This window comes from Notamacropus eugenii, chromosome 3, assembly GCF_028372415.1.
Source record: "Notamacropus eugenii isolate mMacEug1 chromosome 3, mMacEug1.pri_v2, whole genome shotgun sequence".
Classification (NCBI taxonomy): Eukaryota; Metazoa; Chordata; class Mammalia; order Diprotodontia; family Macropodidae; genus Notamacropus; species Notamacropus eugenii.
Window position 1 is genome coordinate 83,985,183 of NC_092874.1, and position 17,507 is coordinate 84,002,689.

Consider the following 17,507-nt stretch of genomic DNA (forward strand, 5'->3'; position numbering starts at 1 on the left):
CACTGTAATTACATAATAAATGTTTATTACATAAATGAATTCCCATTTTCTAGAAAATTTATTAATGACATTATTAAAGAAACTTAAAAATTTAAGTGTTAACTAAAATTTTAGCAACATCAATATGGCTGGCAGATATGATACAGATGTATGTGTCATATTCAATATATATATTCAATCCATTTTGTGGAAGCAAAATTACCCAAAATAATTTTATGGAAATGAAAAACAAAAATTATTTCTGCCATAGATGAACATCTAAATCCATACTCTGAAAAATACAATGTGGAAACTGAGTCTCTTTTGCAAACAAAGAAAAAACAAAGTTTTCTAAGTTAGAAACTATGTCTTATTACTGTTATAGGCATACAATTCTAATGCACTTTAAAAAGCATTACATATATTTTTATGCACCTAGTCTAACTGTACCTTCTACCTGAAAGGTATTAATTTGCCTAATGTTAAAATCCCTGAGTTTTATTAGGGCTTTGTTAGAAAGGTTGAAACTACTATAATCATGTTATAATACCACTAAACTCCCATATACTCTGAACTGTTCTGTCCTACTGTCTTCGTTTAACCAATATTCAAGGCTAATACACTACTGTAACATTATTAAATGGTATTGGTTACCACAAATGTCCTGAATTTAATACACAAGGAAATGATATATTATTCTATTTGCTCAGTAAGTATTTGGTTCAGGCTTTATGACTGATTCAGACATATTAAATATATTTATCAGATGATTATGCAAATGGCAATTTTTTTCTAAATCCTGTTGTATTGGATTAAATACATGTGCTTAAATTAAATATATATGCTTCATTTCTTTTTATTTAATATAATTCAAACTTTATAATTACTCGAGAGAGGCCCTTACCTCAAGTCTTCTATGACTGAATAATCTTTGGTTATATTTTGAAAGAGTCTTGAAAACATGCATACATCTTTAAACATTAAAAGACAACTTCTTTAAGGGAGGTTATGACAATTTGCATAAGAGATCCATAAATTACCTTTGGTGATGGTGACCAAAGAAGCGAACATCAACTTGATTGTCCTCTTTTTGCATGACTTTGGCTGGCCAAAACCCGAAACCCTTCATTTTGGCCCAAACCAGCTCATGATTAGGTATCTAAAAATAAAATACATTTCCCTTCATAATTTTTTAAATGTTACATTAAAAATACCATTAGTATTTAATCTATAAGGGTAAGTTATTACGTTAGTCATTTAAAATCAAAGCTGTCATTTTCTACTTTTAACTTAAATGTTTTATGTGTATGTGATAATATGGAATGTTTTTACACAATAGATAATGTTCCCTCCTCTAAGAAAATGTGATCATTTTTCAAGAAAAATAAATATATACAATCATTGCTGAAGAAAAGGTAATTATGTAGCTTCCCCTCCATTTCCTACATGCTTCAAAATAATCTTCTCTGAATTATCAGTTACATTACAGAACAAGTCAGTCAGTACCATTTAAAGCCATGGATGTTACTGTGCATTGAAAACAAAGAATGCTTAGCTCTTAAGGTCTTCTATCTTAAGGGCTATAGAACTGATTTTCAGGGATATAATAAACTATTTAAGTTATAATTTTTGGATCACTTGGTTACTTTAATCACCTTAATTGTAGCTAGCATTTATATAGTGTTTGAAGGTATGGGAAGAACTGTACATAGATTATCTCATCTGATCTTTTCAACAATTCTGTGAGGTGGGTGCAAAGACCTCCATCTGTTCAACGAAGTTGGGTGATGGGCCTGCAAGGGACTGTCAGACAGGCATACTCATGGATTCTTTTCATGGCCTTGTTGGGCCAGAAGCTATTGGGTGGCAAGCATGGGATTAAATAGGCTCACTTAAATTCCTTTCTCTCATTCCTCCCTAGATTCAGCTTGGTAAGTACCCATTTAGAGCACTCAGAATGCTATGGCCAAATAAAACAAAACAAAAGTAACTAAAGTGGGGAAAAAAAATCAAGGTTGAAGTATCTCAATACCAGATATAGAGAAGACTCTGAGTTTATAACACTAAATGCCACTTTAACTTTCATTTTGATTTGAGTGATTATGATTACAATTCTATTGCTAATGGCTTCTGACTTTAACACATTTAATGCATGAAACCATAGCTTTGACCTTATATATTTATGAAAAAATTAAAAAGAAATCAACTTTAGGAAAATTTGGTATTGTATGTAAAAATATATGCACATATATATTTATTATAAAGGTATTTTTTGCCACAGCAAAAACTGAATATACTGGAAATATATTTAAAACAATCAACATTTAAGAGGCAAAACTTTGGTAATCACAAAAAAAAAAAAAAAAAGGAAATTTCAAAATTTCACAAACATACACAAGGATAGCAGAACCAGTTGTCGGGACGTGCATTTGACAAATAGAAGCAATTCTTGCAAAGCTGCAGTTCATCCAGCTGAAAAATAAAAACAAAAAAATTCAACCAAAGAATATTTAGTTGTTTTGTGTAAAAATATCATACACATCAATAAGAACTCCAAGAGAATTAAGATTTCTATAAACAACTTAATATTTACAAGCTTTAGTCTTCTACAAAGTTGCTTAAGTTCAATACTGGTAAAAGAAATAATTATAATAGCAGAAGTAATAGCAAAGTTAAATTTTATATAAAAAAAAATACTGCCTTTAGGTCACATCTGAAAAATGACAGAAAAGTATCAAAAAAAAAAATACCACCTGCCCAGGCAAAAGTATGTATTTATGAGTGATAAAATCTTAAAATCAAAATGCCAATATGGACCTAAAGAAATGTTGTTTGAATATCTGCTTCATTAATTATTGTTTTTTGAAAGTTGCCCCCAGTTAGAACATGCAGGATTTCTTGGTTCAGTCTTCGCAGGGATTCTTAGGTTAACCGCCTTTCTCAAGGCGACAGCAAGGCAAAGGGATTTAACATTAATGAAGTGTTTCATGATAGTCCTCTGGCAGAAGGGAGTCCCTCCTGGGTGGAAGAGGTTCCCATTTTGTCTCTTGCTTTTGAGAACTGGGCTCACAGTGCCCAAACCTAAACCAGAATTGTGACTGTCAAAAGGCAAAGTCCTTCTCCTGGGACCAGGTCTATGTCTAAAGAAAACCCTGTGGGCCAGTCAGAGAAGTCAAGGGGAATCAACCCCTTAAAAAGTTCAGATGCCATGAATAATAAGTCATAACAACAGGGGCTAGTATCCACTCTCAGAAGAGTACTTCGGAGAAGAGTACTTCTCCCCTCCACAGGTGAAGACGCCCTTTTTTGGCAGCACAGTTTTCCTCCCCAGAAGTATGCTGCTGCTGTGGGACCCAGCCTTCCCACCTGAATGGAGCACCTGAAGGGCCTTGTACCTCTGTGCTCCCCAATATAGTGCCACCTTTACGTTTTATTCAATGTTAATATGTATATTTATGACTTGCACATTGGGGTTCTTCTCCCCTTTCCTCCCTCTCTCCCATTCTTCCCCATTATTTATGAATAAAACCAAAGCATGAAGCTGGCCCCTATTGTTACGATGTACTACTCGTGGCATCTAAATTCATGAAGGTTTCTGTTATCCCTGATGTCTCTGGCTGCCCCCTGGGCCTTTCCTTAGATGTAAACCTGGTGGTGGGACAGGGACTTTCCTTTTTGTCAGTCACATCTGGTGGGGGCTTGGGCACTGTAAGCCTAGTACTCAAAAACAAGGGTCAAAAGGGGAACCTTTGTCCACCTAGGAGGGACTCCCTTATGCCAGAGAACTGTCACAAGACATAAATGCATCTGGAGGAGCTTGGTTCTGACTCAGGACTGGAATCCATCAGAGTTCCCTTTAGCTCACAGCTGATCTCTGGGCATAATATAAATTGCTTCCTGTCTAGTATCCAACTCTTAATTTTTCTTAGTGTATTTATTAGTAAAAATGTGTGGCTGGGCATGGAAATGAAACTACTTTTGATAAAATAACATTATAGAGTGGAAAAACACTTGATTTTTGCAGATATTCTCATGATTTAACATAGGGATAAGCACAGAAAGGAAATGATATAATTAAAAAGTAGCTGAAAAAACTAATAATTTGATTATGGAAAGAAAGATAGTTGATGCCACAGATGTTATTAACGACAAAACGTAAACTTTGTGAATTTTTTTATTTTCACAAAAATAGAAATAAGCTTGAAGCCTGAACAAATTAAATGATTATTACCATTTCTGTTGTCTATCTATAAAGACATGGAAATGAAAAACTTATGGTTTTTCATTTCCTAGAGCTAATTAGCGGTGTTTTCTATAAAAACCAATAACCAAAATATCACAAGTAAAAGAAATAAAATACTTAAAACCACCTTTATAAAGGCAATGAGATGTAGCAAAAGAGTAGGACCACTCCTGTGGTAAGGTTTAATACAGAAATGTCATCGTAACTATCTTATGTTATAAGAGAAAAAAAACCCAGTGTTCTCTTCAACTAGTATGACATAATCCTTAAATGTTTAGTTATTGAGCTTTCAAATTACCTCATGACATGTATCTTTATAGAGCATCCTGGCTATGTCAGCTTGTTCACTGTCCGCTGTAATTAAAGACAGACATCACCTATTATCAACAATCTAACAATATGAGCTAAGCCAAATTAAAATATTTGATTCAGGGTATTCACGTTATGCTTTTTACAACTTCAGAAAACATAAGCAACTGTGCTATTTTAAACTAAATGTATTCTCTAAATCAAATTCTACTAAAAGATTAAAATGAACAAAAATATTTTACAGAGCAAGATGTATCAATTGTTGAGGTACCTTCGAGGTACCTTCCTGCCTTTCCATATCTAGTTTAGGAATTTTTTTCAGTCCTGGTTGTGGGACTGATTGACTAAGACATCTGTATTTAAAAAAAAACAAAAAAACCAACTACAGAAGCAATCATAATCTGTTTATTATCTGTAATATTATAATACACACATGTGTAAATAGCATTTTGTAATTATAAAGTTCATATGCCCAATATCCTCCTCCCCCTTCCTTCACTTTATCTCATTTATTTTTACAACAACCCTAGGAGGTAGAAAATGAAAGCATTTCTATCCTCATTTTAGAGATGCAGAAACTCAAGTTGAGAGATGCTCCACGTTACATACTGCTAGATGAAGCAGAGATGACATTTACGTTCATGCCTTTTGGCTCCAATTCTAGTGATCTGTCTACTGCATTATGCGATTATAGCCAATTCATAAGCTGTTTCTTCTGCCTTTAATTTTATTACCATTGCAGTCAATTGGTCCAATATATACCCTAATTTTGGCACTTTCTTACACCTACTTAAGGCTATGCATTTAAGGTTGTAAATAAAACAATTAATGCTCATTTCTACAGTAGTTTTAAAGTCAAATACTTCCCTCTATTGGAAGTCAAATGATTTAAAAGAAAAAAACAAAACGACTCAACCTCCATAGAAAATCACTGTGTTGTGAAGAAGAAGCTGAGCATCAGCTTTGAATTCTTCATAACTTCTGTACTTTCCTTCATTCACCTTCTGCAGAATACAAGAGCAAAATATCAAAAAATAATAAGAAAGTATTTCTGTATGATGAGTTTACCTTATGAAACTCTCAAGGACAGGCAGGTCACAATGAAGGTAAAGGGAACTGTCTTTCTAACAAGTTCACAAGGTGACAAACCACTTAATTTCCCGACTAGAAGGTGAAAGCTGCCTATATACCATTAGATAAGGATGAACATTTAAGAAAATAAAATTGCATTTCATAGGCATTAATGATACATTCTACCAAGTCATTTTATGCCTGCCTAGCTGGACTGACCTTATAGTTCAAAAGGGTCTCTTCAAGTTATGGAATTATAGAAAATTAGGAACTTTCTACTATAAAACTCTTACAGCTGTGGAAACTGGGGCCTAAAAAAGTGAGGCAAATTGCTCAAGGCCCTGATTGGTACTGACAGAGAGGGAACAAGACTTTAGATCTTTTGACTGACAATCTGATGATTTTTCTATCACACTTGCTTCTTAGGGTTGAGGATATGAGAAGGTTATTTAGTGTGGAAGTAAAAGCCCCAATTCCCTGATATGGTCTAAGATAAGGAAATTAAATCATGGGAATTCACAACTCATTTTGTTTTTTTTTCCTGAAGTAAAATCTCTTTGAATTGCAAATTATTAATATCTCCTAGCTGCTTCACAGATTCAGAAGAGTCTGAGGGGTTTAGCACTGCTATTTATAGTATCTACAAGTTTTTATGACTAACAGTTAGTTTTTATGACTAACAGTTATAGCTAAAAATTTCAAAGTGACACATGAAGAACAGGTTTTTCAATAATACTGATCTTAACTGGAAACATCATGGTTAATTCTTTGGGTTGTCATGGTGGAAAATTACATAATTAATCATTAACATTCTGGGACCACAACAGTGGGTTAGATCTCAGACCAAAAAGCGAAATTCAATTCAGCACATATCAATTATGTGAAAAGTACAAGGAAGTCTGTTTTTTGGTAAAAATGTTTCATTTCATCTACTGTCACTTTCTAACTTCCTGGGGAAGTGATAGGGAGGCAGACAGTTCTATTCTAAGATCTAAGAACACTAAAAACTTAATGGACCAAATTATGAAATATGCCCTCACACCTGAAATATGTGATGAATTGTGAAAATGACTAACTTTTGATCATTATTTTAAAATTGTTTTTAATATGTTGAAAGACATTCTTTTATTTATGAGTTTTTTCAACCTCTAATGAATCAGATTACAACTACTTCCCACCTTTTATTATTATTTTTTCTTTTTCTCTTTTCTTTTTTTCACTTTCTACCTTCGAGAATTGACTGTGACCAGCAAATGCATTCCTTGGTAGGATGACGATGACCCTCTTCAAACTTATCTGGGCAGTGTCTTGGATGATGTAAAGAGCTGAAGCCTTTCTAAAGAGGTAGGAGCTTCCCTATCTAGCACTTTACTGGCCTAACCTTTCAGAATGCACGGTGTTAAAAGGACAGTGAGAACTGGGAGTTCTTTAATCCCAGAGCCTCAGTGTAGGATGGGACCCTGGAGACTCCTCTAATGCTTCTGCTATATGAATAAGAATCCCTCTGAGAACACCCAGCCTGTGCTTGAACGCCTCCAGTGAAGGGGAAACTAATTCCTCCTTGAGATAGCCTTTTTCATTACTGAGGAAGTTAAACTGTTAGAAAAGTTCTAAATCTACTCTTGGTAGCTTCTGCTGTACATATTACTCCTAGTTTTTTCCTCTGGGGTCAGGCAGAATGCATAAAATTCTCTTTCTCATGACAACCCCTTAAGTACTTACGTATAGCTATCAAGTCTTCTTTCCCAGGCCTTAAACTAGTTCTTAGATGGCTTGCTTTCAAAGTCTTCACTCATCTTTGCTGCCTTTTTCCACCCAGATGCTCTGCTTTCCTAGCAGTATTTTTCCTGAAATATGGTATCGATAGCTACACACAGTACAGGAGATATGGCCTAATAAAGGCAAAGCCTACCTTAATGTCGTTTCCTTCATCTTGGACACTATACAGCTCTTTTGATGCAGCTTAAGAATGTATTAGCTTTCTGGCAATTTTACTACAATTCCCCCATCTTGTTCTTGTGAAGTGGGTTTTTTTAAACCCAAGTAAGTATAAAAACTATGTCTGTCCCTATTAAATCTCATTTTATTAGATCTGGCCCAATGTTCTAGCTTATGATCTTTTTTTTAGATTCTGATTGTCATAACAGTATGCTAATTGCTCCTTATAGTTTTGTGTCTGACAAGCATGCAATTAAAAATAAAAAGGACACTAAAACCACAACTCTTATTGGGCAACTTAACTCTTCAATTTCAAAAGCATTGTGAGCAGATATATTGGGTGGGGTAGGGGTTGGAATGTGACCTTACCTCTTGTATTGTAGGAACATCAACAGCTGAATGTACTAATCTTCTGTACATTGGGTGCTTATTGTCCTTCCCCTTTTTGTTTAGATCTATAGCCTACAAGAATTGTTAAACAAACTTCAAAATGGAAGCTAAGTAAAACATGAAAATCATAAATATGTATAAATCAAAATATTTTAGGTCTATGAAGAAATTTTATCAAAAATCTTTAAAATGTAACTGAAGAACATACTAAACTGAGTGCTTTGTAAGTAGAATTCTTAATTTTAATAGTAACAATAGTTGTTTAAATGATTCTAGAAAATCTCAGTTCTAAATTCTAATTGCTGATTAAAAAAAATTAATACCCATTAATAGAACTTAAAGCAAGTCATGTTTCAAATCTAAAGTGCATGATAAAAGATGACAGACTCAAAAATGAAATCCAGTAAAAAGACAGCCAAAAGTCTAAAAACAATTATTTAGTGCAAGAAGCAATGTAATAAAGCACTGATTTTCACATTTTATACTGATTAGTATAGTACTAGCGGGCACTTAAATCAAAAATTTCCTCTAAGTTAATTTCAGAAATAAAATGGAGGGGGGAGGGGGGAGAGGGGAAGAAAGAGAAGGAAGGAATGAGAGATTCCCTAGTAGGACTCACCCGCTCCTTCATGCGGGATACAATGAATCTCAGGTATGTGCTCATCTCCTGCTTGCTTGTATTTTTTTTCTTAATACTCTGTTTAACAACAACCAAAGGTATTTAATTACAAATCTGCTCTTTTACATACATATAAGTTTACACAGATAAAAACTGTTTGCAATACTTATTTAAAAATGCAATATTCTTGCGTAATTAAAAAATCTAAAAAGCAATAATCAGGCTAAAAGTAAAATGTATACTGCATTTTACTAAGGACTTTAAAGAAACTTATATTTTATTCGTAACAGAGTATGCGCATTTATTATATATTTTTTGAGGCAGTCAGGGTTTAGTGACTTGCCCAGGGTCACACAGCTAATACATGTCAAGTGTGTGAGATCAAATTTGAACTCAAGTCCTCCAGGGCTGGTGCTCTATCCATTGTGCCACCTAGCTGCTCCTGAAATAGTCTTATAAGAGTATTTATTTGCAAGGTTTCATGTGAATGTAACAGAATCACAAATGTAGACTTGTTCAGCTAATTAAAAATGATATATAAAAATGTTTTACCAAATAGCTCAAGGTATAAAGCTTTATTGGTATCTTTTGTTTTTTATGACTCATGCTGCAATATACCTTTCCACAACAGACTTCTCTTATAATAAAGAAAAAGAGCTAATGAAAACTGTTGCCCATAGCAACCGTAATGGTGAATTTTCATACAGATACTTAAATTTGTTATTTCAAAAATGCTAATTCTTTAGCAATTTTGAAGTGAAATACTTTCTTCTTTATAAAGTCAGAAGGCTCTAGAAGGGGAAAAAAACCCTATTTAACAAAGAAACACTTTTTAGTTTATATTATTGCAGCAAATTGCAAATTGTTCTCCAGGGTCTACTTTTTTATTTTTCTTTATTAGTTCATACAAGTCTTTACATATTTCTCTGAATTCCTTATTTCTGTCATTTCCTCCATTAATTATATGCCATTATGGTAAATTTAATTACACTCATATATAATTTGTTTGGCTATTCCCTGATTTATGAATACCTACTCTGTTTTCAGTTTTTTGATATCACAAAAAGTGCTACTATCAATAGCTTAGCATATACGGGACTTTTCTGACTTTGACCTCCCTGGGGATTGCTGGATCTTTATATATGCTGTCAGATGGGGTTACTGTGCTTTGTTTAAAAAGGATTCAGGAGTGAAGGAAGGGCGTGATAGAGTGCAAAAAGAATGACTGCTGTAAAAGCGATAGTAATGAGAAAAACATAAAGTCCACTTTAGTGAGGATTCTTGAATGATTCCAAATTATTATCTACAACAGTTGTATTATTTTTACAGTTTCACTAATAGTGGAAGACAGTTTACTATTTTTCAACAACCCATTCAACCTGGTATAGTTCTTTCATCATCCCTGGCAATTTGATGAGTATGAGGCAATATCTTGTTATTTTAATTTGTATTTTTTTACTAGTGATTTTGTGCATTCACTTCAACATGTTGATATAGTTTGAAATAGCTTTTTTTTTTCTTTCAGAAAACTGTTTCCATCCTTTGAATACTTATCTACTGGGGAATGGCTCAGTCTTATTTGTCAATTTCCTATTTATTTTGGATATCAGAGTTTTACCAGAGACACATGATGCAGGTTTTTTCACATTAATTTGTTTCTCTTCTTATTCTGACTGCATTTTACGAGTAATTTATGAGCAGAGCTTTTTAACAGAAAAGAAAACATCTATTTTGTCTGTAGTGTCTGCATCCCTCTAGGAACCCCCAATTCACTGCCCTTCCTGTAATATAGTTCTGAAAGGGCCATGCTTCCTTATTCTTATTTTTAAAAATGATGTATCCTTTAAGGTGGAATTGCTTATTATCCTTTCGGGAGTTTATTGTGGCATATATATTTTCCATCTTATTTTCTGCCAAACATTCTTCTAATTTTCCTAGAATTTGTTGTTGTTGAATAGGGAGAATCTTTCTCCCAGTGTTTGTATTCTTGTGTTGTTTTTTTTTTTTTAAATCAAATGTTGGGTTATAGTGTTTGTATAACTCTGAATCTTCCTTATCCAGTCTGTCTCACTGATCTACTTTTCTATTTTAAAACCAGGACCAAACAGTTTTGATGACTGTTAGTTTGTAATACAGTATGAGAATCAGTAACGATTAGCCCTGCTCATTTCTATTTTTTTCATAATTTCTCTGGAGATTATAAGACTTTTTATACCTCAAAGTGAATCTGGTCAATATTTTGCCTAGTTTTATACGATCTATTATACATCTGCTTGGAATAATACTAAGTCTGTAAATTAGTTTGGTTGGTATTATCTATTAATACTCTTTATCTTTATCACTAAAACCTAAACCTTTGTTAGTTATGATATATGCAAATTGAGAAAAAAGAGATTCTGTACATAAATTCACCAAATGAATTTCTTTGCTATATTCACTATAAACTTCAACTTTTATTATTGCGAGTGGCTTTAAACACCATTTCTTTTTATTTTATTTGCTACAGAAATCACTTACTAAAAGGGAAAAAAGGACAAATGTCTCCCATTAGAGAATTCAGAATCCTATCCTTTATTTCTCAACACATTTCTACTTTAAACAAAAGCACAAATTTTCATCCCTGCTTCAGCGAAGTCTAAAATATATCACTTATTCAAGTGTTTACTACACTGGCACATGGTAGGAACTTAATAAGTACATTTGGTTGAGCATAACAACTCTGTTCATTGTCCACACTTTTACCTTTAATCCCTCAATTCCCAAATTCTTTTCCAGGCCATCACGGTTGCACTAACTACATACACTCCTCTCCCTTTCCATCTTGAACCACTAGTGAACTAGTTCAAATCTACTTTGTCCTCTTCTCAGTCCCTCACCATATAATCCGTATCACCATCCTCCCCATTTAGCCTCAACCTTGAATCACTACCATCTATTGCTTTTATTTATAAGTATGAGTTGCTGAATGAAGGTGGAGAAATCGTGAAATGGGGTTAATTCTAGTACAAACGTATGCTACATAACCTTCATAGGGTCATTACTATGGCAAAGGAATCCTTATATATTTTCTTAATTAACTTACTATCTCACTCACCACAGTGGCTCTTTCAAACCTTTCTATCTCCCTCCTCAACCCTCCCATGGCTCCTCTTCCCCAAACTTCTAAACTGAGAAACTCAGTTCATATTTTTCTGAAAAAACTGCCAAGAGCTCCCTGCTCTACCCTTGAGCTCATCTCCTCATTCACCCATCTCACATAATGAGGGGGCCCTCGTTCTTGCCAAAGTAAACCCTTTCACATGTACATGGGATGACATTCCATTCTGTTTACCCCAGCAAATGGTTCCCTCTGTAACCCCCAATCTCTCTCATCTTCTGACTGCTTTCCCACAGCCCACGGACATGAACAGAATCCCATTATCAAGGAGATCCTTACTTGAATCCCATACCTCTCTTCCCTTTTGTGGATGAGCTCCCAGAAAAGGCGATTCACATCCTTTCCTCTCAACTTTCTTTTTTAATTCTCATTCATCATTCAGCCAAAACTGCTCTCTCCCAAGTTATTAATGATCTCTGAATTGCCAAATCTAATGGTCTTTTCTCAACTTTCATTTCTGACTTCTCTGCAGCCCCTAACACTGGTGATCATCCTCTTCTTGAAAACTCTCTTCTCTTGTGGTTTTTGTTTCTCTACTCCCTCCAGCTTCTCCTCCTGCCTGTCTGATTGCTCTTTCTGAATCCTTCACTGAGTCTTCATTCAGGTCTGTTAACTGTGGTTGTCCCACAGGGCACTCAATGTCTAGGGCTGGGTTCTAGCTTTCCCTAGATACTTGGTGATCACACCAGTTCCCATGAATTCAATTACCACCTCTATGTAAGAACTGTCTAATCTACTTATCCAGCCCTAAGCTCTCTGTTGACTTCTAGTCTTGCACTTCTAACTGCCACTGGACACCCATAAATGTGTATCTTCCCTCTTCCGAATTTTCCTATTCATATTGAGGGAAGTACCATCTTCCTAGTCATTTCTCTAGGCTCACAACCTAGTGTCCCCCTCAACTCCTATAATCTGCTGACAAATCCTATGGATTACACCTTGCCCCTCCTATTCTCTGGGCCATGACCCTGCTGCAAGCTCTCATAATCTAATTCCTGGACAATTACAACAACATATTGGTTGGTCTCCCTGCCACATGTCTCTCCCCAGTTCAATTCAACCTCCATTCAGCTATCAAAGTGATCTGTCTCAGGCACAAGTCAGAGCACCTGCTACCCTACTCAATAAACTTCAGTGCCTCCCTTTAACCTTCCAGATCAAAGACTGCCCCACCCTCCCCCAAGCTTTCTAGCATTTTCAGCATTATTATCTCATTTGATCCTCACTACAACTTAGGGAAATAGGTGCTAATACACTCACCCTGACTTTACAGATGAGGAAACTGAGGCAAGCAGAAGTGAAGTGACTTGTCCAGAATCACACAGCCAGGAATGTTTGAAGCCATATTTGAATTCAAGTCATCTTGCCTATTCTTAGGAGCATGAACTCACTATTACTTCAATTCTTGAAAATTCTGAATCAATCACTTTAACTCACTACAATGTTCCAAATATTATTACATCATAAATCATATACAAACAGCACTTACTCTGGCGATCTCATACAAGATTAACTTAAAACAAAACACACATAATCTGTGTGGCCTCCAGCTTTGAGATTATAATGCTTTTGGGTTAGATATCAGTCCAGGTAAAAATACACTCTGCTTTTTAAGGTTCTGTGAGAATAAAATAATACAAAGAAACTTACTTAAGGATTCTGGTCACATGCTCTATTCAACCATTTTCATCATAGGGAGAGCTCAATTATTTCCCTTTCTGAACAAACTTCTACATTCTGGATTCTTTGCTTGACCTGAACCTGTACTCAAATTGAACAATTCAAGCTTCAGGGAATTCCACACAGTTTTGTGAGAATAAGGGTGCTGTGTCTGCAATTTCAGGAATGGCTAGGCTACTATGTTGCTACACATATCCTGTCTCCCAAACGTGAATTCAGAGGAAGACAGGGATGGTTTTTCTCTTCCATCCCCCCAAAATAAACACATAGAGTTTTTCTCTCTGTGGGACTGTAATAAGTCTCCTTTTGTTTTGTTTCAAAATCAGAGACCTAGAAAATTGTACAACCTGACATTTTCCTAAGGTCAAAAATCATAGAAGAGTAATATGTAATACATGTAATAGAATTGATTGCTAAAGTATATTTCAACTATATTTTGTTTGAAACTAAAGAAACCATACTAAACCACTTTTGAAACCTTACAGAAAACCACTGTTTTAAGTTTTAAGGTTAGGTATCATGTAAAAATTACTTCATGAAATTACATAGCTTAAATAAAGGTCTTTTCAATTTTTACTTCCATTTACAATGAAAACCAAAATCTAGAAGTAACAAAGCCCTGTGTTATAACATCATAATGTTTTCATTCTAATTTGTATCCCTTTAAGACAATTTAAATGACTAACAAATTCAGCATTACAGAGATAGACATTTTAAATGTGATAACTCTGAGATTTACCTCCTTAGAAAACCCATAAGAGTAATATTTATACCATACAAGCTAGGGACATGACTTTCAAAAAATTAAATAATATCCAATGAAAATCTGATTTTGAATGAGTTTGCAGTTATGTTTTAATCTGCTTATAGAAAGGATGCTAGACAAGGCTATTTTCATCCAAGTCCAATTCAAGAGGATGACTTAGATCTGGAAACTACAGAAGATGGAAGTAATAAGATTTGAGTAAGAGGGGAAAAATGTGGTCTCAGAACCATGAAAAGAAAATAAACTCTCCACTCGAATTAAACTGGTTTCAGTTTCTGAACAGACTGCTTTAACTGCTACCTTCCCTTCTCCTGCCCCCAGTCTATTAGAACATGATCCTTGTGTAACACTTTAAGAAGAATTTTATAACTCATGCTACAAAGTCCAACTTATTTCTTGCAGGGAAAATTACACAGAGCCTACATTCTGGTTGAAAGACTACGGTAAAAGTCAATTCCCTTCTGTAAATATCCTAAAAATTATTCTTCAAGTTACTGTAAGTGGTTAAGTGCCCTCAAAACTCTATCTCCCCACAATAAAGAATTCATCTTTAATAGACAAAAAATTTACAAAAGCAAAATGCAGAGAAAGTGTTTCTTCTCTGAAATGGTATTAATAATCTTTCTTTTCAGGTCTTAGTAGATGACATTTTCCAATGGATCTTTGCTTAAGTGAAGTAAAGTCTTAGGTATACTTAGGAGTTTTCTTCTATGATCTGATACATTTACGTAATATGTATTGTGCAGTCAACTAAGGGTAAATGTATGTGCATTTTATGGGCAGCTAGGTGGCATTATAGTGCATAGAGTGCTAGGCCTGAAGTCAGAAAGATTCATCTTCCTCAGTTCAAACCTGGCCTCAGATGCTTACTAGCTGTGCGAACCTGGGCAAGTCACTTAACTCTGTTTGCCTCAGTTTCCTCATCTGCAAAATGAGATAGAGAAGGAAATGGCAAATCACTCCAGTATCTTTGCTAAGAAAACCCCAAATGGGGTCAGGAAAATACAGACACAGGACTGAAACTGAACAAGTGTGAATTATACTTATGTTTCAAAAATTACTTCATTGAGCATTATTTTCTAGGTTTGCTTTCAACCATTCTGATGTACGAGATTACTCATAACGATTTTCCTCTTAATTTCTCCTATTTAAAAATAAAAATTAAATTATAACAAGATAGAAAAATAGGTCTATGATAGTCACAGTAAAAAATACATAAGCACACACTAAAATCATTTTTACATTAAATTATTTTCTTCCTTATCATTATCTGATGAAAATTTTAAAAAATTCTTTTACTTTGGTGATTGAACAGTTTTATGAAGACAAAAAAATGTGGTTTTCAGCATTATATCTCAGAATTAATAAAAATAAGTAAGACTGTTAGCAGTAGTATTTTCCTTCTCTTTAGCTCCAAGTAATGCCATTATGATAAGTAAATGGCAATAAAACCTCAGGTGATTACACACTTCAGAGAAAGGACTCTGTTGATATACATGCTATTTTAATTACTATGAAAATCCTGTGGTTTATACTGGACAAGACTGCAAAGTGCAATTTTCTCCTTCACTGCTACATTAACAAAGTTTATTACTAAGATTATGTAAGTGATTTTTGTTCTTAATCAAGACTTTTCCATTTTATTTTAAAATCTAATATTTGATCCTGTTCATGTAAACCACCCTTTTTAACTGGAAAGCTTAGAGACAGAAGATGGTATTATTAAAGGATTCAAAAGATGAGAACATTTAAGTGCTACATTTTTCCATTTCTAGTTCTAAGATAAAAGTGTGAACATTAAAAAAATTTTAAGAATGATCAAAATATGCCTGGGAAACTGTAAGGCAGATAATTCATTTAAGCTTACTTAGACTTCTGCTGATGTGGAAATATGGAGGAGAGGGTGGTAGAGTAGAAAAAGCATTAGCTCTGGCGTGAGAGAACTCATTCTGATGCTGATATTTACTACCTGTGTAATCTTGGATGTGTCAGTTACCTCAAAGGGCACATTTCTTCATTTGTAATATCAAGTGGTGGACTCAATGGCCTCTGAAATGGATTCTAGTTCTAGATGTTTGATCCTACTGATACTGTCCTCGGGGCTAAGAACCAAGTCTGGTGTCTGTTGCTAACATTGTATAAACTATAAGTCACTTAAGATTTTCAGTTACTTATGTGAAAAATGATCTTTCTACAACGACAAAATGTGGAACAAACTCATGAGTAGAAAATGATTAAACATTTACAAAATATTTAATTTCATAAATTTACCATCCATGTTCTTGTTATTTTTGTTTGTTTTCCTAAGAATCAAGTTTATTACAAACACTCCATCCTTTTGGTGAGTCAGATTTCACAGAAACTAACACAAGTTACTGGGGTGGCCACTTTAAAAAAAAGTGCAGCAGTTACTTCATGGGAGACTGTTAAAGAAAGGTCTAATTGCAATTAGATCCCAGTAAAGATCCAGTAATCACATAATACAGTAGGATAGTAGTCAAAGAAGTTAAAATGCTAAATGAGCTTATGACATTTGGATTAGGTATAAACCAAAATCTTTAAAAAGTCTATGGAATTCACATTTTAAATTATTAAAAATTTTCCTCTAGTTTCAATTTCTACAAAATTTTCCATTACTCCTTGTCCTATAGTCGGTTGTTCCACTGTATTTTATTTCTGGACTAAGGTAATTCTCAATAATGAAAAAATGCTACACCGGGATACAGTATTTCTTAGTTTTTAAAAGTACATTGGGAAAAGTGATACTTGTGGGTTTAATTGCTTAAATAAATTATTATTTATTGTAGCTCAAATTACCCCTCACATTTAAAAGATATTTTTCATTGGTCTAATAGTAAGATACAATTAGGTTTATATAGTGATCTGAACTTCTGAGGTACAGTGAAGAGTATAGTGTTACAATTTTATAGTATTAATAAATGGTCATAAAACCAAATTAGGATTACTTGCATGGATTTCACTTGGGCTACATTCTACCTAAGGGGATTAGTTTGGGAGGAAAAAACTTACAAATCACTGTGGGTCATCCAATTCACACCCCAAATTTTCCAAAATGATTTCAAGTTATTTTAAAAGAATCTTAAAAACCTAATTTTGAGACTGCATTTAAATGGAAAAAGCTAAGAAATTAGTTGAAATTTCCTTAAAGTTAAAAGAACAAAATTCATCCACCTAAGAGTACACATAAATATTAAGAAGATGAAAGAAAAAAGGCAGCAACCTTGCTGCCTCAAAATGTTTAAACAAGTCTCAGCTAGAGAATTCAGAATACTTGTGTGCTTTATATGCATTTAAGAAACTTATTGTTTGAGAGCTCTGCAAGACAAATTCTAAA

At 34.1% G+C, this 17,507-nt stretch overlaps 1 protein-coding gene across 9 annotated transcripts in view; it reads right to left on the reverse strand.

Moving 5' to 3' along the window:
• Nucleotides 1-17,507, reverse strand: part of ZMYND11 (zinc finger MYND-type containing 11) — a 160,125-nt gene that overhangs the window by 20,462 nt on the left and 122,156 nt on the right. For all 9 annotated transcript variants that reach the window (XR_011976190.1, XM_072650070.1, XM_072650072.1 and 6 more), the window contains 6 exons: nucleotides 8,550-8,627; nucleotides 7,910-8,002; nucleotides 5,448-5,535; nucleotides 4,521-4,576; nucleotides 2,374-2,451; nucleotides 1,020-1,138 (listed from right to left, as the gene is read on the reverse strand). Coding sequence is in view for 8 of the 9 variants with exons in the window: in XM_072650070.1 (XP_072506171.1) it covers nucleotides 1,020-1,138; nucleotides 2,374-2,451; nucleotides 4,521-4,576; nucleotides 5,448-5,535; nucleotides 7,910-8,002; nucleotides 8,550-8,627 (512 nt within the window). In the remaining variant the exon portion in view is untranslated. The remainder of the gene's footprint in view (nucleotides 1-1,019; nucleotides 1,139-2,373; nucleotides 2,452-4,520; nucleotides 4,577-5,447; nucleotides 5,536-7,909; nucleotides 8,003-8,549; nucleotides 8,628-17,507) is intronic.